We start from the raw sequence: 26,881 nt of genomic DNA on the forward strand, positions 1-26,881 counted from the left end.
GAAAAATTTGTTTATTAATGGCTTACTCTTCATATTTGAAAATCATAATGTTTCATAAAGTCTGTGGTTGTAATGCGGCAGCATTTGAAAGTGTTCACAGTGCATGAAAATTTTTCCAAGGCACTAAAATAAACTGAATGAATGTTTTGGTTTTTTGTTGTTTTTTTTTTAACTTCAAACTATTTTCAGTTTTTTGTTTAACAAATTGGTCAAAGTACAAAAAAAAAAAAGAGAAAAAAACAAAAAGCAGCGTTGCTCGGTACTGCTTTGTGTTGCTAAGCTAACGCCTTTAGTTGTTTGTTTTTTTTCGCTGTGAAATGTTTTAATAGCATTTAATGCATGTCGTTCTGGTTTCTTTTGAAACATCAATCTTTCTTGAGGGACTGACTGAATCCTCCGCGCTGGAACACAACGCGTCAGGCTGCTTTCTGTAACTAAACAAATAGCTGACGTTCAGACGGACAGCCTTTGTTTAACGGCCATGTTTCCCCCTCGCTTCTAAAAGGAGCTGAGGTTTGCTGCGGGACATGATAAAGCTCTACAATTCAGCGTAGTGTTTTCTTTCACTCCCTCAACGCGCTAACCACACGAAGTGAACGCTGTGTAACTCACCGCATGTCTGAACGGCCGTGTGAGGCTGTGAAACGCATTCAGGTCTGAACTCCTCGGGGACACGAGAGAGATTTTCTAGTTCAACACAAGTTCAGCGATTTCCGGATATAAAACAATGAACTCCTCCGTTAGCGGCCGTAAACAGTGAGTTTCTTTTTATTTGACGTCGACTGTCGTTCAGTTTTGAAATAACGTTACGTTACTATAAAGACCTTGAAAAGACGGACATAATTGTATGACTAGCACATTTTCATATCTTACATAGCACATAATATAGGGTGACCATGTTTCCACAACACGTTGGACCGGGGGGAGATGTGGGGGGTTGGAGAGAACCCGCGAGACGTTGGAGCGGGTCCTGCAAAAAAACAGGACATTTCCTCACTTTCTAAAAATATCCCGGGACGCCCGGACATACGGACATGTCCCGGGAAATACGGACGTTTGGTCACCCTAACATAATATGTCTTATATTAGAACCCATTGCTGTTATAAACTCTGTTGTGGGTGCAGTAAAAATGATAATGTGATGATCATCTGTATAGCCCTGTGCTGTCATAGATAGATGCTTTGGTCTGTTGAACCACAAAGAGATTTTACCAGTTTAAAAAGGTTTTATGCATTCATTTATTGTAATGCATGTAAAAAGGCACGTGTACATGCCAGAACGGCTAGTAAGCTGCTGCCACTCAAGGACAGTGGGGTTTTATTACTTGCTCTCCCTTAATGCGACTGTTTGACATGTCTGCAGCCCCAACCTTTAAAGGATTACGGAGCGGAGTAGCTGCCGGGCGTTTTAAACACATCCACATGACATGTAGAACATCTATTTGAATTGTAAAGCTTGTGCTCCTATCAAAAAATGAAAAAAGTTGACTTAGTAAATCCTTACAGAAGTAGAACATCAATCCTGAACTTTACAGTAAATATTTCCCCAGGGTTTTTTTTTTCTTTCTTCTTTTCCTGCTCCCTCTGGGTTTTCCTGTAACATCCAGGGCTTCAGTTAAATAAAAACAAAGCACAGTTTGGTAGAGTGACATTTAGTAGAAAGCAGCGACTACAGGACACTACAAATCTTCTGACAATATTTTCAAAGACGGCAAAATATTTCAGGAAGATAACAAAAGTAAAAATACGACATCTTAGAAATGCTAAAAAAAAATTCCCATGTTTTGCTGCCAGCTTTATTTTAGAGGTTTCTCACAGTGGTTTGTGTGTATTCCACTGAAAAAAAAATCATCTGCCAATTTCAACTTTTATTTCATATCCATGGATTTACTATTAATAATGAGGACTCAGAATTTAACTGAAAGTTATTTTCTAAAGAATAGTTCCACTTGTTGGAATAAGAGGGACATTTGGGCCCAGTGACGTGCGGTCAGGGGAGGCAGGTGAGGCAGTGCCTCACCTGCCATCATGGAAAGAAAGAAAATATATAATCATAAAGTAATTTAAATTGTTATATTCATCCGGTGGTTTGTACTAAAAAATATTTATTTTTTATGTAGCTTCACCAATTTCGATTTTTATTTGTTCAAAATCGCTGAATTTTCTTATTTTCCCATTCAAATGCTTGGAAGCGATGCCGGTGAGGCAGCAGCGAGCTCTGCCTCACCTTGGATTGCGCAACCCCTGGCTCTGCGCTGGCTGCTAAGCGAGAGAGCATGTTGCTGTCTGGCGTCAATAAAATGGTTTAAACAAATTTAATATGTGAACTTATTTCCAATAATTTAGCTTATGTATATAATGTACAGTGCTTTTTGTCACCAACTGTGTTTGTGTAACGTGTTTCGTGTAATGAGCGATTATAAACGGCAGAGAACAGGTTCGAGGTGAGGCAGGCAGTTCTCTTGCCTCATGGCAGGGGGCGCTCAAGATCCCAGACGTTCGTCTTGTTCACTCCTCAACTGCCGAGTAAGTGACAGCGAGCTAGGCTAAACGATTCGGGAAGCAAGTCAAGTGCAGCGATAGATTATAATAGAGATAGTGACTTTTTTCCTCTCGCTTATCCCGACTTTCGACATGGATGACTACATTACAACACTAAAAAAGTTTTCTCAAGTGGACTTTCAATCGAAGCAGGAGATAATATGTGTGTTTTGTGAGCTACAGTTTGTATGTGTAAGGATGCAGAAGTGAAACATAACCTGTAAACTGCTGTCAATCTATGCATCTATTTGCAAATCTGATTCTGATGACGTCAGTGCCTCACCAGCTATGAACCTCACCGCACGTCACTGTTTGGGCCAGATAATTACCCAAACAACCTCCTGCCGGTAAATATGTCATACTTGCAGTCAAACATTGTCTTACAGAAGTGATGTGAGGAAAGGCTGCATGTCACTGAAACCATGAAAATAATAATCCTCCATTATCTAAGCCTTTGGAGATAATCAACAGAAGCAGCTATCAAAGACCTTCGATAAAACTGAAATGATTTTTGTTGCCCCCCACGTCCTCCCGTTGCTGTTTCATAGCATGATCCAATCATGCGATACTCTGTAGGCCTATCTGTTAAAAAACAAACAAACATTAAACTCGTACACATGACCATCACAGGGTCCTGGCTAACTGGTTTCCCCACATCAAACCTAAACAAAAGGGTTGTTTCCACGTATTGTAACCTGATCAGAACAAGACATGGGTTCCTCAACTCACTAAATTCTAGAAAAAAAAAGATTTTTCTTAAACTGTCGATCTGAGGATTTCTTTTTAAATTATTTGGTTCCCAAAAGTGGGCATGGAACGTCCCCAAGGTCGTTGAATTTATTGTATTCAACAAACGCCCAGGAATGGCAACTCCTCTTCATAACCCCAAAGGATCAATTTTTTATCAAATAGCCACATTTTTTCCATAGCGGACCAACCTTAGATTACAGAAAATTACTTTAAATGTTGCTAGTCAAAGGGAGAACATAAAGTTCATTACACAAAAGCATCCCGTGGCTCATGTTTCCTTCATGTACCTAAACTACAAAAGTATGAAATTGGAGTCACATATCCCTGTTCGGGTTATTTTGTAGAGTTTTGGGCAGTTTATAGAAAACGACACTGGTTCATAACTTGTCATAGTGGGAATGAAACACCCCAGCAACTTGTGCAAATTTACACACCGCAGAACCAAATATCCTGTGGTGAACTGAAAAATATCAAACCTGCACAGGAATGAAACTGCAGCCACATAATTACTTTTTCAACAACACACTATTCTGGGGAGAGCACAAAACTTTCTCTAAATCCTAACATCACAAATATTCACATAGTTGGTGCAAAGCATCCTGTGGTAAGAGGCTCAGTTTTGTTCTCAAAGGTGTGAAAAAGACCAATATCATATAATGTAAATTTTCTTATCTCTGTACATGATGAAGAATAATATTTTAGTCATCAAATGTCAAACTCACTACAAAAAGTCCAATGGCAAACAGCACCTGAAAGATTTTGGTGCAATAAAAACGGAAACATCATGCAGAGCAATAAACGGTGATTGAATCTGAGAATTTTAATAAAACTCAACCAGCTACAGGAACAATGTAGAGTCATTAGGACATGGATCGTGAGAACCAAAGAGCTTAAATACTGAAGCAGAGGGAAATGACTGAGCAAACCAGAGGAACTAATCAGAGGCAAGAGGGGAACAAATAAAATCTAACATTCAAAAAATCTCTCACTGAGGAACGTGCAGCCACAATTACAATAACCATTTAATTTGATAAAACAAAAGTTAATTAGAAGTTTCACTTGGATTAATGTTTTTCGTCCAATATAATTTATCCATTTTCTGTTATTGAGAGGCTCCTCTGGAACATCCAAAGCCTTATCAGATCCTCTCTGCTGATTTATGCAGCCAATCATTAAATTCTCATTAAACCATCTTGATGAAGACTGACCTGCGTGACTGCTTCGCTATCAGGGGCTTGTCACACATCAGCACTCTGAAAATTGAATTTTGCTTCGACAAAGTTGAATTTATGAAACCTTGAGACATGACAGCTTGGTCTGATTATTTTGTCTCAGGACCAAATCCATGACAGGGATGTTTTTAATCGGCACATCTGCTTCCCTGGACTTCGACGAGTAATGAGGAGCAGAAAGGAAAGAAAAGATAAATAGATTAATAGAAACGGAGTAAATGTTATATTTACTTTATAAATGTGACATTTTTTTTGTTATAGTTATGATGCAAAATCCGACAAAAACCTGGGTCTTTATGGACCTTTTCCACCAATGTCATACTTTCTGATCACATAAACACTTTTGAAGGTTAAAATAAATGGAAGTACGTACATGTTTCAAGTTAAACACTTCGGGTCGTCTCTCTGAAACCTTTCCTGTCGTTTCTTTTTTTGTTTTTTATGAGACGGTTCACAGGAAAACTGCTCAGACTGGATGGTTCAGCCCATGTAATCCCTATTGAACCGGCTGATATTTGCAATCTGTGTGTTTTCAGTTGAGCTGGTCTGGTGTCAAAACTCTTCCTTTTTTCCCTCTCCAGCGAGAACGGGCAGCTCGGTTTAGCGCTGGCCCATCCGCCCACATCGCTCATTCATCTGAATAACCTTGTGGGTGTATGTTTTTATACCAGCAGCAACAGCAGTTTATAAAAGAAGAAGAAAAAAAACAACAGGAAAACAAAACTAGAGGTAGGACTCCATGTGTCTTGGTGAGCTTTAGTTCCAGACATATATATATACATTTTGTTTATTTTATAACCGTCATGTCATCGACGGAGGGAGAAAGAAATCTGGTGGTCGAAATGTTTAAGCTGCAGTGTGAAGGTGTTCATGCTGCATTTCAGATGCACTTAGAAGTGGAAAATTCTCACTTCCAAGCTGGAAAAAAATCACCTGGAACGCTGGGAAGCAACTCCAAATCTAAAACATTTACGAGATTTAAGGTGGACTTCGCGCTTCGCACCAACACACTGTATAAACATAATATCCTACTGTTAGAATGATTATGTTTTGTCATCTTTCTTGCATTAGTAGTTTTATATTTTAAGGTTTTGTGTTCTCCCTTCAGAGAGGAGGAACTTGTTAAACTGTGTGCAAGACATAACTAACCTTTCCTTGACCTCAAGCATGTTTTCACAGGTGCTTCTTTAGGGCCTTCCTGAGATACTCCTTAGTTGCCTCTAATTGTCTGTGTGTCCTGCTACCCTTCCTTGTTATCAGGGTATCCCCCTTCTTGTTAAGATCACTCTCCCACTTTCCATTTGCTCCCTTTCTCTGCTAATAAAAAGAAAAGTTCTGCAGCCGAATGGCAGAACGCAAGGAGATCCGTCTCGTAGGAGCTGATCCTCTGTGCCTTCTCAATCCTTGCAAGAATTTGGGTGAAAACTCAGTAACGTTGTCTGTGGTTCTTTTTATGTAGGTTGAGAAAATACCAATCACCTACTGAGTGTTTTTAATCAAGTTTCTAATGCAAATATCTCAGTACACCTGAAATAAGGCAAAACTAACTTTTCAGAAAGATTTAGGAGCCTTCTTTCTTAGTCAATAATTCCTTAATATTGATGAAAAAGCACTTGTCCCATTGGCAGATTGTTTCACTTGTAACATGGGAAAATATAAGTGTGAAATAAGGAAACTAGTTCTTCATCAATATTAAGGAACTATTGACTTAAAATTAAGTGTTACTTGTAAGAGTTTTGTCTTATTTCAAGTTTTTTAAGATATTTCCACTGGATGGACCAAATCACTTGAGATTTGTGTTTCTGTAATGCGGTGGTAAAGCTGTGGTGGAACTATGTTTACCTTATAAGACCCTTAAAAAAGTTACATGTAACTTCTCCAACTCTAAACTGAACAAACTAAAAGTGGTCTTTGCCTATGGAGAGTAAAACCTAAAAACATTGCAAACAATGTTTATGGGTGTCGCCATGTTGAAGTTCAGACTTAGTAACTGGAACGCAGCGTTAGATCCCAATTCAGGAACATGAGTTGCATTTTCTAGTCCTCATTTCTCGCCTCTCTACAATGTTAAACGACCACAGATGTATAACAGGAAAAGCACTTAAGAAGCATTTGCCTTCTTTGACACTTGAATAGTCCAACACTGGATGAGAAGGTTAGTGGCACCATAGAGGTGTAGCTATTTTTTAGTGAGCGTTAGAAATAAAAGAGTGAGAATTGACGTGGACTCTTCCCCCCAGTTTGGAGACGGATCCGGTCAGTCGCATGAAGAACGACTGAAGTCAAAAAAGGGCAGCTCTCGATGTACTGCTCTGCTCTGACCCACACCTGTGGTAATACGATACACGGGTCACGGCTGAGCTTCCCCTGTGGGGGGCCGGGTGCAAATGTGCCAAAGCCATATTTAGAGTTTTGCTGATGATGACGATGTGATGAGTTCACAGCGGCTACATCAGGTCATTTTGCTGTAGTTGGTTTCCTGATTTGATTTCCTCCTAAAATGATCACAGAGCAATCTCTATTTAAAAAAAACCTCAAAAGCTGTATGGCCTCTTACAGCAGTATGACCTTCAACAAATTCAAATCAAATGTTTCAGTTTAGCTTCTTTTCCTCCGTCGTCGTTGTTTTGTGAATTTGCTCTCCCTCTGGACCCTTTGTAACGACCTCGAATGGCAGAAAGCAATTGGGAAAGTTCTTTGGCTCTACACTAAGCATATTTTGGAGTTACTAAGTAACCCCCTGAACAACTGTTTGTGGAAAATACATAGAAAAGGTGACACTCTCCAATCGAGCGATGTAAATATGAAGAGAAATTTGCATAAAGATGCCGGTGGATATCTATTAAAAGGTGGTTTGAGTTGGTTGAATGAGCTAATCAAGTCTGACCTTCAACTTCTTTGTTTGCTCAAACTTTCTACCAGAACCTGTGGGGCTGAATACGTCACATTTTCAACGTATTTTCTGACCAACCTCAGATAGCCACGAAGAAGATGACCAGTACTTTCAACTTTTACATTTAAAAAAATTTTTTTTTTGAAAGCGCAGCCGTTATCTGATTTCACGTGAGCCTCTGGGTAACACCTCAGTGTCAGGCTGTGAGGACTTCTTGCCCTTTTGCAGTCCTCGTGTCAAACTGCTACCTGAGCAAATCAATGGAAACCAAAAATGCTTCACCTAACTAGGTTTTGCACTGCTGGCAGTCATTTGAGAGTATTTCCCTGTGCGTGAACCAGAGGAAAATTATAAATTCAATTTAAAGCACTTAAAAAATAAGTAGAACAATGGCCTAGATATATGGTCACACCCAGTTTGCAGTTAGAATTGAGCTTGCCTACATTTTAAATAACGAGATCAGACAGCAGCAGTGTGCAAACGACGAGAGCGAGCGTCACTTCCATGGCGATGGCGAGACGCAAGGTTTTTTTTTTTTTTTTTAAAGCTTTTATTAAGACCGAGGAGGGAACAAAGTCACACTCGCCAATTTGCAGCTCTGACAGAGAACAAATAGCATCAATAGACTGAAAATTAATTTCCACATATAAGTGTGTGGAGGGAAATTGCCATTACTGCATGAATTCTTCTGTCGGTTTCAAGTTAAGAGTGTAGGCGAATGCATTCAGAGCAGCTTCAGCTCTCCAGAAATAATTTCCCTTCCAAATGAATGCCTGCCTCTTATTGACTGATGATACGACGGACAGCGAGGCAGAACGTCTTCCGTCCAATCTCATCCTCATCACCAGTTATTCTCCACCGCACGGTTGGTGGGCGAGTCCGCCGCGCCTCTCTCTTGATTTGTGTTTTCTGAAGAAGATGGCCAAAAAAAATGGAAGAAACGTAAATAAATAAATGAGCTCGGAATGGCATCGTTAAATAATAATTCCCTGATGTTTATGGGAAAATAAGAGCCGTCATTACGGCAGAGACCGCGGCTGAGATTTCACTATTTTTCTTTGATCGCAGAATACAGTTTCCATCCCACTCCTTACACGTTAGGCTTAGAGGACCAAACTCTCCACGGTCTCCCTCTGTGTGCCAGACTTCACTGGGTTTAGCACAAGAAGCACAACTTATTGGATTATGGAGTCCACCGTCTGTTCTCGTATCGCTGCGGGCCGAGTGTTTGTGTATGTGTGTGGGATAAGTGACCGGCTCGAGAACATAGAAAGAAAAAAATAATAATTATGGATGTAAATTCCTCTTTACCTTCTTGTTTTAGATGCCTCTTCATGTCTGGAAGTTGGTATTTTAACGCATCAAGGCTCATTAGGGATTCTTGTTTCACATGGATTTAACTGCTCCACTCTTATTTCAGTCTTCAGGAAGTGTTGTGTCTGCACAGACAGGATAAGTTTTTGGCACACTCTCTCTCTCTCTGTTAGTTGGACTCCCCGCTGAGGATATAATGCTGTATAATTGAGCACAACGAGACAAAGGTCTGCAAAAAAAGTGATTTACTGGCATGTTGTCTCAGTCTCTTGTTTAAAGTATTAACCCATTAACTTTTCACTGATTTGTCTCTAGATAAGGTGGGAAGTTCATCCGCCCAACCCTTATCCTCCATTGTCTTACTATCATCAGTTTTTTTTTCCTAATACACACAGTTAAAACATTACAGAGCCCTCTAGGGAACATGGGAAATTAACATTTTCTTTTGCGTTCCCTCACAATACTTTTTTACTGGTTACCTCGCAATAAGGTTATTTTGTACAAGCTCACGAATGTCAATTAAACGTTTCCAATATATACACATATAAAGAGCGTCAGTGAAACGTGTTTATTATTAACTTTTTGGTGCAAAGAGCTGATTGAAAATTGATTTATTCACTGCATGTTTATGTCTGTTTGTGTAAGGGACCGCACATGAAAACGTCCTTTAAACCATATTTATACCAACACAGTAGAGACACAATTAAAACTGTCAGACGACTCATTACCCTGTGATAATCACTCAGAAATGGTCCAAGTTTGAATGCATTTTCTTGCCTTCTTTCCTACTTATGGAAAGTTTTTGTTTATATCGTAGGTTTGTGGTGCATTTTTATCCTAAATAAAAAGATGTAAAACTTCAGATATTTCACAACGAGATATTAAGACACATGGAAAAACCTCACGAAAGCCTTATATTATAGCAGAAAGGTTTACTGTATTCAATTATGACCCGTGAACTGATCAGGACATTATTGCGAGGGAACGCAAAAGAAAAAAAAAATCCCCATCTCCCCTAGAGGGCTCCGGAAAACATGCCAGCTCATCATTTTGTAGTGAGGAAAACGTGTAAATCTAATATTCTCCGTGCATTTCAGGACAGCTGAAGACATGAGAAAGTTCTTCCAAAATCACCCAAGTTGGTTTTCTATAAATAAATATGTGACAATTCGTGGTGGTGACATTCACCAGTAAAAAGCTTTAAATGTTCCCGAGATGTATGAAATGTATTTTAACTCTAATCATGGATCATACCCCGAAAAATAACTATTTTATTCATCCTCATAACCTTGCAGTTGCCAACGAAAATTATCTAGCTGACATGCAACCAGTTTATGCCACAACTGTGATTATTTTGTTTTATTTTTTTAAGGTTTTTGTCGCACTAGTGGCCTTTATTCGTCAGTAACATGACAGGGAGAAGGACGAAAAGAGAAGGGGACGGCAAACAGAAATCGAACCTGAGAAAGCCCCTCTGCTGCTGCGCACTGCCACTGAGCTGCATCACCACAAGAGTGGTTTTATCTAAATCTAATATTCTCCTAACTATAAAGATGCACCTAGCAGAGATTTGTGGCTGATTTCCAACCTGTGTTTTTTTTTTTTTTGGAAAGTTATGAGCTGCCAAAACTGATATCAGCTGACACTGTATTTTGCTCAGAATGTTTCTTATTGCTTTTTCTGCTGTCAGTGGTTTTAATTTTTCATATTAGGAGCAGAGACAACAGCATAGCTTGTGAGTGAGAGAGAGAGCAGTGACTGTGAAGCAAAGTTTTTACTCATTTAAAACAAATAAAATGAGGTTTGGAGCTGACATTTTAGCATTTTTTGTTAGCAGTTAGCACAGTCAGCATTAGGCTACGAGCGGTAAAGTCTCGGTTTTTCTATGCGTCTTTCATGGGAAATGCAGCTCTTTACTATAATAGAGATTTCCAAAAGACTGAAAACAGTTTTAAGTCCATCTTGGTCCATGACAGACATAAAGGATTGTAAGGCAGCAAATTTGCTGCAATATATTCAGGCTTCATGTTATTAGATGAAGTTAACTCTGGGTGATAATAATTATGTCAAAATGCTCAATCTACAATATTCCAGCTCCTTCTTTCAAACCATATTGTTAACTATTGGTTTCAACTGTAGATGAAAACTAGCACTTTTCTGACTTAAAGACAGTTCTAACATGAATATTAATGCAGACTTAAATATGACAAACCAAAAGCGAAATGTCAGGTCTTCGTGTATTTTTTGTTGTCGTTTTGGACAAACTGTTCCAGCTTTGGGTACGGCGCGTTTAAAAAAAAATGACAGGAAAAAGATATGAACTATGAGTTTTGCTACTCTGGTCTGGCTAACATTCATTTGATTCCAGTAAAAAGCCAGTCTCTTTAAAAGTGTTAACGCAAGTTTAACCTTTAAATGAACTCAGTAGTATTTCTTAAAACTAGCTCAAAGGTAACAAAAATATTCATGCTTTATTGTTGTACTGGATAAAAAGGTAACCAAGAATTTATAAAATGATGAATTCATTACGTTTTAATTTTAACGTCAAGGTTAGAAGATGACGTTCATCTTTTCTCTGTTGAAAGGACAGTACTGATGTTTGTGAGGTGATACTTGCTCAGCTCTGACTGGCTGAACACCCAAGTGGAAACTTGTAGCCGGTTCTCCAAACTGAGTCCGTTTCCTGGAGGCTGGACCCCGACTGAGGCCAGCTCCACAGAAACCACTTCAAAACTATCCAAACCCTCCCTTTTGGGAGGCTGCTATTTTTTGAGGCAGAACTTAAGAATGGTGTGTTCTCTAATCCTTTACTTATTTAGTTCTGATGTGCAATACTTCCTGCTGTCTTTGTCTTTCGAGGTGGGTGTTATACTCAAGGTGGTACAAGATAAAAAAGCTCCTTCTGGATGGCGACTCAATCTAAAGATGGTGATTCTCCTCTGTGCAAAAGCTTACTTGTTCCAGCAACAAACAGACTGCAGAGTGGAAGCATACGGGCAGAACAACTGAACTCTGATTGTTGTACAGATATATATAAAGTGAAGAGAAGCAGTAATTGTTAAAATCAAGGAACATGGTGTCTGGCTGTTCTTGACTTACGTCTCCCTTAGATTGAATCCTTCCTGCCAGAGGCGACATCCTCATCTTAGTGACTTTCCACCTTTAGAAGACAAATACATCCGTCTAACAGGCTCTCTGACATGGACGCAGAGTGATTCATGACGCTGTGCTGCTGTCTGAGCATGGCTGCTGGCAAAAGCCACGATTTCCCCCAGCCTCTCCCGTCCCTGTGTTGGTCATTTGTTTCCTGCTCTGCTACGCTGTTTACATGTAATTTGGAGATCCGTCAAGGTGGTGCGCTCGCCACCCCGTCGTCTGATTAGGTCGCCTTTTGCCAATTCGGCAAAGATGAATGCGGACGGAAGCATTCACAGACCTTGGCTGTGAAGGCTGCCAAAGTCTGGCTGCTTTTCATCCACCGGGATAATTAAGAAGACGCCGGGTGACGGGGGAGAAAAAAAACCCGGGGTTGCTGGGATGCGACAACTTCAGAGCATTTTCATATCCGCCTGTCTGAAACCCCACCTGTGTTGTTTGTTGTCGTCTTGTTCAGAGGTTCTGTGATGTTTGTGTGACCCGGCCTTTTCTTTGTTCGTCACGCGGCTCGAGCCCACGCGCCAGCAGGATCGTCACCTAGTGGGGGGTGGAGGGGTGGGAGCAGGAAGAAGAGCAATTAGCCACACTTCGCAGGAGCTGCGTTCCCATTAGCTATTCCGCAAATTGAAATGACCATAAATTCACTTAAAGGAAATGTTTCAGAAAAATACCTACATTTTTCCATACAAGTTGTGACGCTGGGATGAAGGGGAGTTTTTTTTAATCAACCGTATCGACTAGATGTTCGTCACAGAGCCGTAATGGAGACACTTTTTTTCCGCATGATCAACAGCCGGATTTTAGTGCTGGCGAAATCCACGAAGAAGACAACAGGAAGTATTCTTCTTCTGTGTTATGTTCTTTCTCATAGGTTCGCTACATATGCTCAACAGAACCTCAGTGGAACGTGACTTACCCTATTAGATATTTTGCCGAATAACATCGGGAGATCAATGCGCTCATACGCCACACCTGGTGTCCTTCCACAAAGAACACAAAATAGTACCACTGAATAATGTGTTGCTTTTACCAAATATAGCCTATAATATTCTGGTTTGTAGTTACTTCTCTTTTTTTCAGACAGTGTTTAGCTGACTCCAGCAGAGCTCGCATCGCAAAGTTAATAAAAACCTGTGTGTCATTCGAACGTGTTGAATCCAATACCTCTCCTGTAAAATTGCGGACTATAATTTCCCCAAAACGCTGAATGAGTAGTCGCTCCCTTAAAAGTAAGGAGCTTTTAACTCCTCCAAAGCCTGAATAAAACTCCAGCGTCTTCTCTGATGGTTGATAGATAATGAGCGCTAGAGCCATTGCTAAATTATGAATATAATCTCATGTAACTGTTTACATCTGTTGCTGCCACGGTTTTTAATGACTTATCGCTTAAACAAGCTTATTCACCCCTGATTTCAATCTCATTTCTTACTTAATGGGAACACCGCAATTGCGAAATTGTGGGGGGTTTTTTGCCCCAACATTGGCAGAAAATAGACAAAGATTTGCTCTCACTTGTAATGGCAATGCGGGCTACTGTCACACAAACTCTGGAACACCCTGCAACGCAGAGCTTGTCAGGGCATGGCGCCACTCAGCCACCCTGCACAGAGAGCCGAGGTCACGGCGTAAAAATACGCAGCTCGGAGCAAAAGAGGAGGGCGGGTTGGGAATTTGCATTCTGATCATGTTTCATACTGAGCGCTACTAATTTGTTCATCTCCTTAATGAACATTATTGGCAGCATCTCATTAAACCAGCGCATACGTTTCCTAATGGCTCCCACCATACTGTACGCTCTCCTTCAATCGATGCTGAGCAATTCCACCGAAACCTTCCAACCTATTCGTTCGTTGTGATTTTTGTGATTCAGATCCTTCACGTTCAATACAAAATTCACGCCGTCTGCGGCTCTTGTGATAATCTCAATCATTTAACAAGGAATCTAAAAAAAAACAACAACAACTTGTACTCCGAGCACAAACAGCAGCAGCTGTCACGCTGCAGTTTACATCCCCGAATTTGCAGCTGTCAAATCCTCACGGCTGCCATTGTCTGCCGTCTGTCAGTCAGCGAGGAACAACAACCGTGAATGAGTTTTTTATGGGTCTGTCGAAAAAAAAAAAGAGGGAGAATTAGGGGAAAACAACTTGTGGGGCCTGTCAGAGTTAGTTACTTCTGTTATGCTGCTTTAAAAAAAAAAAAGATTGTAAAGCGAGACAGTCATTATTTTAGACTAGTGCACTTCTGCCAAACCAAATTTGCAGCATTCAGAACCCTATCAGCGAGAGGTGAGCCAGCACGGAGGAAGTTGAGATATGCACAGCTTCCCAATAGCAAATCACGGTGGACGAACGGCGCAAAAAAAAAAAAAAAAGCTGAACGTCAACATAGTTACTGAGCTACTCAAGAGCAGACAATATATAATCTCTGTCATCAGCTGCTTCCCACACACACACACACCCGTGCATATTGAGCAGTATCAGTCAGATAAGCGTGGCTCCCTCAGGTAGTCCAATGTCTGAAATAGTTGCGGTTTTAAAACCAAGAGAAAAAAAAAAAAACATTCTTGTCATGCAGTTCCCACAGTGTAAGTCTTTGAGATATACCTCTTGAGTTTTCTCTGGCATAGAATGCATCACTAGCACTTTACATCTGTTTATTGCTGCCTCTAAGCTATATTTATTTACTATTTCTTTGTTTTATTTATTTACTTAGCTCTGATAGAGCTCATGCCGCCCCCTGAGGTTGAGGCACCCTGAGTGAAGAGTCATATCTCCCATATTAAAAACTGCTACACACTAGCATATCTGTCAAGCAGCTGAACATGGGCTTTACCAGAGCAGATAGCCTGACCAATATAGATAAATATCTGCTTGATTTTTTTTTTCTGTTTGTTATTTTGTAAAAAAGCAGGACAACAAAACCTGCTTATAACACACAATAAAGTCTTGAAATCTGCTTCTACATTTAGCAGGTATTTTAATTCCTGACTTAATAATACAAAAAGATTTATCATATCGCTTTGAAGCTTTTAATTATAAAAAACTAAAAGCAACTGCTGCAATCTGAGCTTATTTCTCCTAATTTCCCCTTTTGAATCACATCGAGGCGCTGAGATCCAGTAAAAGGAACCATAAGCCCATAAAAGCAGCGTGAAGGAAGTCGGTCTTGTTCTGTAGCTCTGGGAGGGGCCACGCACATGAACTGTGATCAGTGAGGGTGTGGCCATAGTTACAGCTGCTGAGTTTCACCTGAGAGCAAAATAAGCAAGCCTTCCTCCTTCCTCCTCCAGCAGGAACGCGGTGACAGGCCTCAGAGGACTCACATTTACTTTGGACTCTTTCCTTCCCACGTCTCTTTAAGGTACATCAGAGCTCCCGGTGTTTCTCTTTCTTTCTTTCTTCTTTCTACTCATTGATCAACAGATCTTGATATTCTTGCGGTGCATACAGACAGGACCCAGTCTGTCAGGCTTCTGGTAAATCATGATTTATTCCAGACCTTACTTGTGCATTGAAAACCTAAAGTTGTTGTTTGTTTTTTTTCTTTCTTTCTTTTATTCGTTTCTTGTTCAGCTTCACGTTGAAGGACAAAAGCGTTCAGAGATAACAAGCTGTGACTGAAGCGACTTTCAGAATATTTATTTATCTTCCTCTTCCTCTGCTCATGACATCATGTTTGCTCTCAGGGTTGCGATGGATCCCGTGTGCGGGAGCTTTTGGCCGAAGGTGGCTGTGCTGCTGCTTCTCGTAGCAATAAGGCCGAGGACAGGTGAGCCTCATTTCCACATCTACACAGACTGCTTTGTGTTTTTCAGATGAGCCCTCTCTCTCCCCCCCTCCCCCCACCTGCTGCTGATGCTGATGCTGATGATATTTTCGTGTTTCAGTCCTGATCTGACTGCTGGATTGCATTCCAGACACTCGGAAACAAAAAAAAAGGTGTCTGATGAGCACCTTTAGCAACATTCATCCCTCTTTTTCTTTTTCTTCCTGTTGCTAAGGATCAGAGCGTTGTGTGCATGAGCAGCATATAACCCTGAGAGACAGGGGGTTTTTTTTTCTTCTTCTTCTTCTTCCATCCCTGAGAGAAAAAGAAATTACTTCTTGGGCTCCTTCCAAGCTGTCTATCTCAATTTACAAACCTCGTAATGACAGAAGTAAAATGCAGCGAGTGAGCCACATGCAAGCAGGTACGCGGGTTGAAACAAAGACTAAAACGAAAGCATCCACACCGCAACGCTTTCAGCTGCCTGATCTTGCAAGAGGAAGGCTGGATTGATTAGGTGCTGATGCTCCCCGTGTGGAACAGTGAAGAAGCGTGTTATCCACATGGGGAGGGAGTGAGAAGGATTTAAATATGTTCAGCTCTTTGTATCAAGCTTAGTGACTGGGCTCACTGGCAAGCCTCCTAAAATAGAGGGGGGGGAAAACCACATTGTTGTGCCCAGGAGGGCTGTTTCACTGTGTAAACATCTGATTGACTAGTTTGCGCTGCTTTCCTGCCTCCTCTCATCACGTCTGACATTTCCATGCCTTCATAAATACCTGCGACACACTTTTCTTTTTTTTTGTCTGTTTTGCTGCAATCTGAAGTGGTTTTGTTGTTGTTTTATTTAATGCTGGGTTAAAGAGGGAGCATCAACAGAGCAGAGAATGATTTAAACTCAATTTTGTGCATTCAGTGAAGGTTAAAGATCTAATTGTGAGAGATGTATTTTCTCACAGTCCAATGAAGAAGCCGGGTGTGTCGCAATTTATTTCGACACCAATACAACTTGTAGGTATTTCATTTGTGTGTGTGTGTGTGTGTGTGTGTGTGTGTGCTGGCGTGATAATTAAAAATCGTTGCTGTAAACGGTGAGTCACCGGGGCGTGTCTGATCAGACGGTGAAACTGCAACCTGTCGAGTGTGTTGTCAATTTTGGTTCTGTTTTTTTTTTTTTTCCACTGAGTTTATCGTCATCGTTTACCAATGTGTGTCCGGTTAACGAGCCTCCAGAATTGTACTAGGATGTAGCTCATTTCACAGAATATATGTAATTTTTTATTTTTTGTTTTGTATTCCAGCTCTAAGCCCTCAATCTTCCGGTGACTTTAGAGGCCAATTAGTCTCACATCGGTACTCCTTTCCCACCCGGAGCATGCTCAGGAGCGCTGGCCCAGAGCTTGAATATCATTAAGCTGAAAAACTTGTTAATGCACTTCTGAGTGAAATTAGTTTTATTTTTTTCTCTGTTATCTCTTACCCCTCTCATGTGTATTGAGTTTTGATGGAATTAAAAATTTGGAGGGAGGGGGAGAAAAAAAAAAGTGGATTTGATGAGTTAATCAAGAGATGTTTTGGATCTTCTTTCTGTCACAGAGGCGATGAAGATAACATCGTCAGGGTCACAGACTATTCAGCAAGCGGAAGGGGACTCTGTCAACCTGGGCTGCACCTACACACCGGCTGCAGAGGACATAGGAGAGCTGGACGTAGAGTGGTCCAACGTCAGCCCGGACATGACGCAAAAGGACAAGCTGGTGAGCTGCAGATGGGTTGGAGGTGAAAGCCAAACCTCAGTTTGTGTGTTGCAGGGTTTATCTGAGATCTTCAAAAACAACCTGATGACGGTAAAACTTTGCATCTCAGCTCTTGTCTTACGCAGCCGGCGCGACGCACAACTACTACCCGGAGCTTACCGACAGGATGAAATTTCTGACGGAACCGAACCAGGGAGACGCGTCCGTCACCTTCTCAGGTCTGAAGGCCTCCGACACGGGCACTTATCAGTGTAAAGTGAAAAAGGCTCCGGGCGTGGACATGAGGAAAGTCACTCTGGTTGTGCTGGGTAAGGAGGAACTTCTGCTTTTTTTTTTTGCTTTTTTTTTTTGTTACCGGTTTTACCTGTTTATTATCTCTCTGTTTGTCGCCGTCATTCACCTGGAATGTCCGAGCTCTTACATCACACAGGGTTTTGTTTTAGCTGCAGGTGTGGGCATACACTTCTCAAAACCTCCCAAATGGATTCAGGGAATTACACTCAACATGTTTCTACATCACAACTACAAACTTCAGTGTGTCTGGGGATTTTATGCGATAACCAACACAAAATTGCAAAGTGGAGGTGGCTTCACGTTGGAGTTTTTCCAACATTTACCGTTAAAATTGGAAGAATGTAATGGAAGTCAGCCGCCTTGACCCTGACGACTCTAGAGGAAAATCCAGTGGAACCAGTTGCCCTCAAATCATGCTACTGAAGACCTTAGAGGTTCTTTTAGACAACATTGGTAAACGTACAACTTTATGAAGACAAAGGAACTCAACAGACGAGTCTGGAAAAAAGTCTTAGAGACGTTTAAAGCAGAGTTGGGTTACAAAACATCCCAACAACTGCAAATCTGGACTGGACAAGAGTCACAGATCGACTTAAAAAGTGCTGCAAAAACCCATTGTGGGCCAAAAAAACCTCTGGACATTACCGTGGTTACCATCCCAACTGTGAAACACGGTGATAGCCATGTGCAGATATACTTATTATTCAAAGACAGGAACAGTGGTTAATACAGAATATGGACTGAGCTAAATGGGCTGGTAGTGCAGTACAGGCTATCTCTGCTGTGAGGACTACGACCCGAGACAGCCTGAGCTACAATGAACTGATTTAGATCAAAGTCTGTTCAGTCAGACATAAACCCTGTTAAAGATTTGTAGCAAGAGTTGAAAGCAAATGTTCACAGTTGGAATCCATCCAGTCCGACAGGGTCAGAGTTATTTTACGAAGAAGAATTGACAAAATCTTCAGTCTCATTTAAGACTGAGAAATACTTTATTCATCCCGAAAGGAAATTAAATGTCGTAATTCATATTGTTCAAGCATCTTCACAGAGTCGTTGTGGGCAGGATGGGTCTCCAGGAGTAGTCGTTATCCATTAAAAAAAGAGAAAAAAACTGATAAAGCTCAATTTCTGGCAGCAGAGATGATAGTCCACCATAATGTGACATGAATTGGATGTTTTGGGGGTTTTTTTCCCCACCAGGGGGTCTTTTTATGGGTTCTAGTGTCCCTTATATGACAGTAGGCTGACAGGAAGGGGGGAAGGAGAGGGAGGAAGACATGTGGCAAATGTCGCCGGGTCCGGGAATCGAACCCGCGACGGTCGCGTCAAGGACTCAAGGCCTCCAAATGTGGGTTGCGGTATCCCCTACGCCACCGCAGCACGCCCATGAATTGGATGTTGACAAGCGCTTCTAATCCACCTCATTTGCTTTTGCCACTCCCCTTTAAATCTCTGTTCTGTTCAACTCCTGTGGCGTATTCGCCTGTAGTTCAGATATTACTTGAGCTTTTGAGATGTTAATCAGCTGCTCCCAGTTGTAAAATCAACACATTGTTGCAAAAAAAAAAACCAGAAGAGCATAAATCATTCCAGTGGCACAGCATCCAAAACAACCTAAATAATAATGAACACATAAAGAACAGATGTGACACTCCCGGAGTGCTCCTAGCATCGTAGTCGACACAACGGCATGCTGAAGACGTACTCCAAAAGACCTGGAGCTTTTAATGCCACAACAGGTTGTTTCAACAAAGTATAGACTCAGGGCAGCAACACACTTAAACAATACTTGTACATAAAACCCCAATGAAATACTTGGAGGTCTGCGGCTCTGACCTGTGGAAATGTGTCAAAGAAGTTCAGGTTTGGTGATGCCCCTGAATTAGTTTCGTCTCATCATTAGTGCCCCCCTCCATGCCGAGGTGTTGGGTTGAAGGCGGTGAGGAAAAAGGAGCCACGGTGTCCCTCCTCTGTAAATCCTCCAAGGGATCCACTCCTCTCACTTACGTGTGGACACGAGAGACCGGAGGTGCGATGCCGGCCACGGCGACACAAGGTATGCAGACCTACAGGTAACGGCAGACGGTGTTGTTGTTTGGTTTAGGTGTGTCCTAAAACATCTTGCCTTTCATTTAGACGAAGGTGGACAGCTTCTGATAAAGAACCACACAGACAGCAACACCGGGACGTATGTGTGTGAGGCGAAAAATGCAGTCGGACAAGCACAGTGCAGATACAACCTGCGTGCATACAACCGTACGTCAATGAAATCATTGTGCGATTTTTACTCAGAACATCCAAATAGCCAGAAGCTACTCTTTAATTTTGATGCCGTTTTTGCCAGAGTGCTCATGTGAAATAATTTTAAAAATATTCCATGTATGCCTCTTGTGAGAGCTGGATTTTAAGGCTTCATTGACGTCTCTGCTCCGCGTCCTCTCTTCCAGCTACCGATAAAGTGGGTGTCATAGTTGGTGCGGTGATAGGTGCTCTGCTGCTGTTGATCCTCCTCCTGGTTCTCATCTGGCTGCTGATAATCTGCCGTCAGAAGAAGCGCTACCAGAAGGAGGCCGCAAATGAAATCAGGTATTGCATCACAGCCGGCGAGCGTTTTGGGCCCCGATCGGAGCGGCATCTAATCGAGGTTCGCCTTCTTGTTCCTTTGTTCTCGCAGGGAGGATGCCCCCGCTCCAGAGAGCAGACCGCCCAGCAGGCAGTCAAGCAGGCACTCCAGTTTCCAAGCGATGGCAGGATACCGTACTCACCAGGGGATACAGTACGCTTCCGTAAGGGGTCATCTGCCCAGTATCCACGAATCGGGTCCCATCTACACCGGCAGCAGCAACTCGCCAAGCATAGCAGGGGACAGAGCAACTTCTCTGAAATATGATCAGCGATACGGATATGCGGTTTAGCTGCAAGTGTGTTTTTAGCAAGGCCAAAACTGTACAAAATGTAAAATATGAAAAGCCACGTGAAGGAAAAATGCTATGTATAATATGCAAGTTACTCAAAGTGCAATCCCAGTGGGAGTGCCACACTGTGACGCTTGTCTGCGTTCATATGAAGGGCAGGTTCTCGTCGTTTAAGTCGCTATTGCACAAATTTTAGCTGAAACTTTATGTAAAATATTTGTAACAAGCATTTTAATAATTCATTAAGGTGTTTTTACCTCCAACATACAAAAGTATTGTATGATTCTAATACTGTTTTTTTTAAATATATATATATGGACAAATTAAAAAAATTTATCTTTGCACATTGGTTGGAGCTCACACTGTTTCGGATGACTCTGCACCAGAGAGCAACATTTGAAACCACAGCTGAACGCGTTGCGACGCTTACATTTTTCAATGGGAGGTCCAGACTGGAGGCTAAGATAAGATGTCAGCTTGATAAGATGTCATCTGCTGAAGAAAATCTATATTGTTGCAATTCGACATTTTCCACAGTCGCCTATGGAAGCGATTTTTGGAACAGCAAAGTGATGGTCAACCTAAAACCACAGAGTTTGGTCAGTAAAAGAGGTTGCTGCAGACCTCCAAACTTCTTTGGTCCTTCAGATCAGCTCTGGAAGTGTATAGAAATATTTACTGAACATGTATCAAGGAAAACCTTTGTCCATAGTTGTCTGGGATCCAACTCTTGACCTCTTGACCGTTGCAACATGTCTTCTCTTCTTCTCTCTATGTCCATTTCCTGTCCGATTACTTCTGCTGCAGGTCACTAGTGCCATAAAATCTTAAACCAAAGTGTAAATCGGTCACAATTACTATTATAACATTCTTTGGAAGAACCAGAGAAACCAAAAAGAAGTTTCAAATCCTGACCTCTGAGATTCAGAAAGGGTAAAAGACAAAAAAAAAAAAAAAATCTATGCTTTCAAACTCAAAGTGAGAAAACAGACAGCTCTCAAGTGTTTGTGGATCAATGTGAAATTGAACTTTGAAGAGGTGACTGTGGCGCCCAGAATCCTCCTCCCTCTGTGTTTTTGTCTGAATTTTTTTTTAAGCAGAAGAAAGAAGTGCAAAATTGCCTTCTTATGTTGTGTTTTTCCTCCAGCGTTTCCTCTCCCCCCCCAAACAGCCACTAAACTGGTTATTAGTTGACTGCAAACAGTTGCAGCTCTAACCTGCAGCTGACATCTCAGCAGGCAGCGTCAGCACTCTGCCCACGGTCCAACCTCTTCTAAAACGCCCCACGATGCTATGATCCCATCCTCAGAAAGTCTGTTGAATTAATAACAGCACCTAGAATGGAGCTGGAAGCTGATGGGATGTCAGCAAAAAATAAAAAATAAAAATAAAAATCCCACCTCTTCTCCTGCTCCTCTCAAGGGCACAGGCCATCTTGTGCTAATATGTAACAGAATTGTTTTATTTGTACTCGTTCAACCTTAGCTGCACCGCTGCTGTGTTTGACTTTGTCAGCTTTTGTGCTTCTCTTAAAGGCAAATTGACACTTGGGTAAAAAAAAAAAAAAAACATTTAAAAAATCCACCATTGGCTAAAATGAAATGTTTTAATAGGAGGTTATTACTTTTTCTGTGCCAAAACAAACAAACAAACAAAAAAATTAAAAATAAACAACCGATTACAAATATGGCTGCCCCGTTTACTGATGCATACTTGGATACTTTTAATGCATCCTGTCTTTGTTTGCTCACATCGCTGGTTCAACGCAGGGTAAACATGACACTCACTCCTCAGGCTAACAGAGTTATCAGTGAGCCTGTCATGAATGCTTTTGGATTGTGGGAGGAAGAAAGACACCTAATGAAATCCCATAAATGGCAAAAAGATATGCAGAGGTTAGAAGCACAGATCGTCACGCTGTGATGCAAAGAAGAACAAAATAAAAATAAAAAATAGGCAAAAGAATTTAAAGTTTTTACCAGAGCCAGCAGAAAAAAAAAATAACATTTTATTTTTTGGGCAAAACCAAAAATAACCTTTTTCCCTTTTTGCATGGTTCATATATAATTAAAAAAAGTCCAGGGTACAATACACTGCAAGTTTATAAACCAATAAACAATATTGGTTTATGGTAAAAAAAAAAAGAAAAATGCTACTTTTTCAGTGTTGCATTTCAAATTCAATTCAGTTTAGTCTGTGTGGTCTTGTAGAGACGTTCTGAGTAATCAGTATCCTACCTGCAGTAGCTCTCTCTCCTAATGTCTTTATTTGATGAAACATGTTAGATTTCCAGCTGACAGAGTCAAGTCAGAACTCATCTAGATTAAATGTGGCTTCACTTTTATGGCGCTTTTCTACGGTGGCCGACAGGTGCAAATGCGCAGCAAAAGAGAAAACATGCAAACAAAATAAAAGACATGCGCACAAATTAAATGCGGCAAACAAAAAGGAAATAAAATGCAGCAAACAAAAAAGAAGACACCCCCGAATGAAATGCAGCAAACAAAAAAGAAAACACCCCCGAATGAAATGCAGCAAACAAAAAAGAAAACACCCCCGAATGAAATGCAGCAAACAAAAAAGAAAACACCCCCGAATGAAATGCAGGAAACAAAAAAGAAAACACCCCCGAATGAAATGCAGCAAACAAAAAGTGTTGAAAACGGAAGTGCTCCAGACCACTAGGGGGAGTCAAAGAAAATAGTATTCATTTCTATGGGACAAGATGCAAGATTCAGAGAAAGAAATTTGAAAGAAAGTAAAGGTAGTATTACTATATTTCTTTTCAGATACATCATTTACCTGCCGTACTTTTAAATTATTATAATAATATTATAAAAAATCCTGTTTACGTAAAATCACAGGAAACAGTATTTATTTATTTATTTATTTATTTATTTATTTATTTATTTATTTATTTATTTATTTATTTATTTATTTATTTATGATTTTTTACATCACTCCAGTTTTATAATTAGTTAGCTGTGGAAATGATTTCTGCATGAAAACAATTTTCCAAATTAAAAATATAGATAGATATATACTTATTGCCGCAATATCAGTGCAATCTCCTATCTCAGTGTATTCAAAGTAAGAATAACGAGAAACACCAACTGCAGATAACAATTACAAACAATTTATAAATCTGTTACCACTGCTACAAAACATATAAGATTCTTTAAATAAATTTTGCAGAAATATGACTACATTACCAGTTCTTAATATGTCCTTTTACCGTAGTCGTTTATTGAAGGGGATTTTCAACATGCCAGGAGACACTTGATAAAAACTGACCATCTTCAGCTTGACCCAAAGTTCATACGTTGGAAGATTTGAGTTTAAGGTAATCTTAATTTCACCAACCTTTTTCTACCGACTGAAAGTGGCGTCAGCGGACCTGGCCAGGATCCCAACTTTCATCTGACAGAGAATCTATGGAGGGAAGCAGATCAGTGTGATGGCATCATCACCAAAGACAAAATAACCCAAACTCTGGTGGAAACATGCAAAAAGTTTTACACGTGCTGAAAGACGCTAACAAATAAATAAATAAATAAATCTACCAAAGGTATGAATAATTAACGAATTTGCGCAATGACAATATGACGTCACCAGAAACTCATCCCCCGCCTTTAGCTACGGGATGCAAACAAGCGAGCGCTGCAGGACATCCCTGGTGAAACAGCACCTGTCTTTAGTTTGGTACATCCTTGGACGGGATTTAATCGTCTCTCATCATTGCAAGTAAAAAAAACAAACAAACATATATATCCTCTAAAGAGATAACATTACTTTCCATTATAGAGCTCAGACTTGTTGAGAGTCTGTCCACAGACCCCACTTCCTCCACCGCACGGCGTACAGTGATAAGGCGCCTCCATATGGACGCCTCCCAAAGGTAATTTTGTGATTATTCGCTTCCCTTATCAGGTATGCAGGTGTGCAGCCGGTCCGCGGTTTGTAAATGTGCGGCGCCGCTGCAGGAACAACCATTTGCATGCGGCATGTGGTAGACGGCGGCCTGTGGGCCGGCTGAGCCGTCACGCAGCGCTGACGGACGTACAGTAAGGCAGCCGGACACCCACAACAAGGAGAAATCCTGACCGGCCAGAGTCCAAGCAAATCGGGCCTCACCACTTACCTGAGGTCGGAAAGGATGCAAATTAATGCTTTGATATAAATCCTTGCGAGGGAATTTCAGACTCAAAGGGCTTCACCTTTGACAGGAGAATGCTCCTCTTGCAGATGAAACTACTAATTTAAAAACTTTTAGAGTTAAAAGAAGTGGGGAAACAATTCATCTGGAGCTTCATTTCAGGTAAAAAAATAAATAAATTAGCAAACATTCATTGCCTTATTGAAGCTTGATTTGCACGTTACCGTCTAAATTTCTGATTAAACCGTAATGGAAGACTTTATCTAAACCTATTTGGGTCTGTTTTCTGTATTTCAAAAGCCAAATGTGAGAGTTTTGTCCTGAGGCGCCCTCTCTGACAGTGACTGTCACCAATTTTATTCTGTCACACCAGTGATGAATCGTCTGGTTTAAAGTGTGTGAACCTAATCTTTTTTTTTTTTTTTTACCTCCTTGTCATCTCTCTGAACGCAGCAAAATCGAGCCGCCGCAGAGTTTCCCCCACCCAAACCCAACAAAGACGCCTGACGCGGCGTTATTGAATTACTCTCAGGAGTTTACGGCTCCGATGCGTTCCACGTCGAGTTCGGAATGAGCAAATTGGCCCTGTGGGTGCTGACGGGCCTGACGGCTGTCGCCACCGTCTTCTTTAACGTCTACATCTTTCTGATGACTCTGTGGAACCAGACGGGGAAGAAGGACAGGAGTCCCAGCGAAACCATCATCATGGCTCTGGCGGCGGCCGACGTCATCTACCAGCTGATGTCCTACGCCTGGATGACCATGGACCAGGTGGACAGCGACTGCCACATTGTGGGGATCTTCTACACGGTCCTGCTGGTGCTCATCTCCAGCTTCAAGTTCACCATCATCTGGGACACGAGCTTCCTCACGTTCTACTACAGCACCAAGCTGGTCAGCAAGCCCAACCACTGCTACACCCAGATCCAAGCCGCCATCCTCAAGCACGCCACCCTGGCGGTTTTCGTCATCCCGCTGCTCGGCCTGGCCACCTGCATGCCGATCCTGGTGGTGTTCCACATGGACAACAGCACCGAAGGGGAAACCAACGACATGGACTGCGGGGTTCTGCTGCCGGAGTCGACCGCCGGACGGGTCTACGACGTGATCTTCCTGCTCCTCTCGGACGTGCTGCCCGGGATGGTCATGCTGAAGTGCTGCATCTCGATCTCCGTCCACCTGGCCATCCACCTGCGCCACATGAAGGCCAGCACCAACGGCGCCCACCCGCCGAAGCTCGGCTCGGAGATGCGAGTGGTCCAGATGTCCTTGGCCCTGGCGGGGAACTTCCTGATCTTCCTCGCCGTCGACCTGTACGTCAACTACGCGGTCGTGGTGAAACAAAAGAACTCCCTGGCCGTCGCGTTCTTCATCACGTCCGTCTACGCGACCGTCACGGCCATGCTCCTCATCTACGGCAAGAAGACTCTGTGGAAGACGATGATACACGACATCAACACCTGCCTGGACGCATATCCGTGTTTGTCCTGCCTGAAGCTGCCCGAGCAAAAGGCTCCACCCGGCAGTCCTCCAAAGGTTCAAAAATGAAAATGCAGATGTTATGCCACCTTTCTTGTACTTCTGTCACGTTACAAAGCAGCAAATAACTTCAATTATCGACAGCAAAAAAAGACAAGCAAATCTGCTAACAAAAAAAAAAAGAAGTTCAAAATTTGTTAGAAAAACTCAGAAATTTTAAGACTAATCTCAGAAATTTTCTAGAAAAAAAAAACTGGACAATTTTCGACTTTTCAAACTCAGAAATTTCCATTATTATTTTTCTAAAAAAAAAATTCTCATAATATCAGACTCTTAGTATATTCCTAGCAATATTTTAACATTTCAATTTCTGAAATGGTCACTCTGTCAGGGTTAATTTCAAAATTCCTTATTTTTTTCTTAGCAAATTTTATACCTTTAAACCTAGAAATGTTCTTGTTTTTTCTAGAAAATTTTGGAGATTAATCTCTGTTTTTCTAGCTACAACGAGTTCGCTGTCATGCATGACTGTAAATCAGAAGGCTGTGGTACGAAAATTGTAAAAGTCTGGAAAGTGTTTCTGTTCTGACCCTTTAATTTTAATACCCCCAAATAAAATCTAG

At 41.4% G+C, this 26,881-nt stretch overlaps 3 protein-coding genes across 6 annotated transcripts in view; 2 read left to right on the plus strand and 1 right to left on the minus strand.

Moving 5' to 3' along the window:
* The window catches only part of LOC122827765 (leucine-rich repeat transmembrane neuronal protein 4), a 125,378-nt gene extending 112,221 nt beyond the window's left edge, over positions 1 to 13,157 (minus strand). The window contains exons 1-4 of one of the 3 annotated variants that reach the window (XR_006370118.1): positions 12,562 to 13,157; positions 11,830 to 12,423; positions 8,728 to 8,855; positions 7,576 to 8,325 (exon numbers count right to left, since the gene is read on the minus strand). The gene's annotated coding sequence lies outside the window, so the exon portion shown is untranslated. Of the gene's footprint in view, positions 1 to 7,575; positions 8,326 to 8,727; positions 8,856 to 11,829; positions 12,424 to 12,561 lie in introns of those variants that run through there. The other 2 variants (XR_006370119.1, XM_044110741.1) reach the window with 2 other exon arrangements.
* Positions 13,158 to 15,061: 1,904 nt separating this feature from the next.
* vsig8b (V-set and immunoglobulin domain containing 8b) lies at positions 15,062 to 21,590 on the plus strand. 2 transcript variants are annotated; one of them, XM_044110745.1, is made up of 8 exons: positions 15,062 to 15,364; positions 15,575 to 15,657; positions 17,251 to 17,411; positions 17,521 to 17,719; positions 19,612 to 19,764; positions 19,845 to 19,964; positions 20,156 to 20,294; positions 20,383 to 21,590. In XM_044110745.1, exons 2-8 carry the CDS (start codon positions 15,582 to 15,584, stop codon positions 20,621 to 20,623), a joined length of 1,089 nt encoding a protein of 362 aa, XP_043966680.1. In that variant the 5' UTR covers positions 15,062 to 15,364; positions 15,575 to 15,581; the 3' UTR covers positions 20,624 to 21,590. The 2 variants fall into 2 exon arrangements, with proteins under 2 accessions (XP_043966680.1, XP_043966679.1); XM_044110744.1 differs by having other exon boundaries at positions 15,063 to 15,249.
* A 3,232-nt stretch (positions 21,591 to 24,822) lies between these two features.
* LOC122828030 lies at positions 24,823 to 26,881 on the plus strand. Its single transcript, XM_044111212.1, has 2 exons — positions 24,823 to 24,941; positions 25,233 to 26,881. Exon 2 carries the CDS (start codon positions 25,350 to 25,352, stop codon positions 26,325 to 26,327), a length of 978 nt encoding a protein of 325 aa, XP_043967147.1. The 5' UTR covers positions 24,823 to 24,941; positions 25,233 to 25,349; the 3' UTR covers positions 26,328 to 26,881.

Source organism: Gambusia affinis, linkage group LG03 (genome assembly GCF_019740435.1).
Source record: "Gambusia affinis linkage group LG03, SWU_Gaff_1.0, whole genome shotgun sequence".
NCBI classification, from domain to species: Eukaryota; Metazoa; Chordata; class Actinopteri; order Cyprinodontiformes; family Poeciliidae; genus Gambusia; species Gambusia affinis.

Excerpts from the sequence above, each read along its gene's own strand:
- vsig8b (XM_044110745.1), top strand. The coding sequence starts at position 15,582 with ATGGATCCCGTGTGCGGGAGCTTTTGGCCGAAGGTGGCTGTGCTGCTG. Across the intron at positions 15,658-17,250 it reads AGCAATAAGGCCGAGGACAG|AGGCGATGAAGATAACATCG; the intron begins GTGAGCCTCATT and ends TTTCTGTCACAG. Across the intron at positions 19,765-19,844 it reads GCCGGCCACGGCGACACAAG|ACGAAGGTGGACAGCTTCTG; the intron begins GTATGCAGACCT and ends CCTTTCATTTAG.
- LOC122828030 (XM_044111212.1), top strand. The coding sequence starts at position 25,350 with ATGAGCAAATTGGCCCTGTGGGTGCTGACGGGCCTGACGGCTGTCGCC.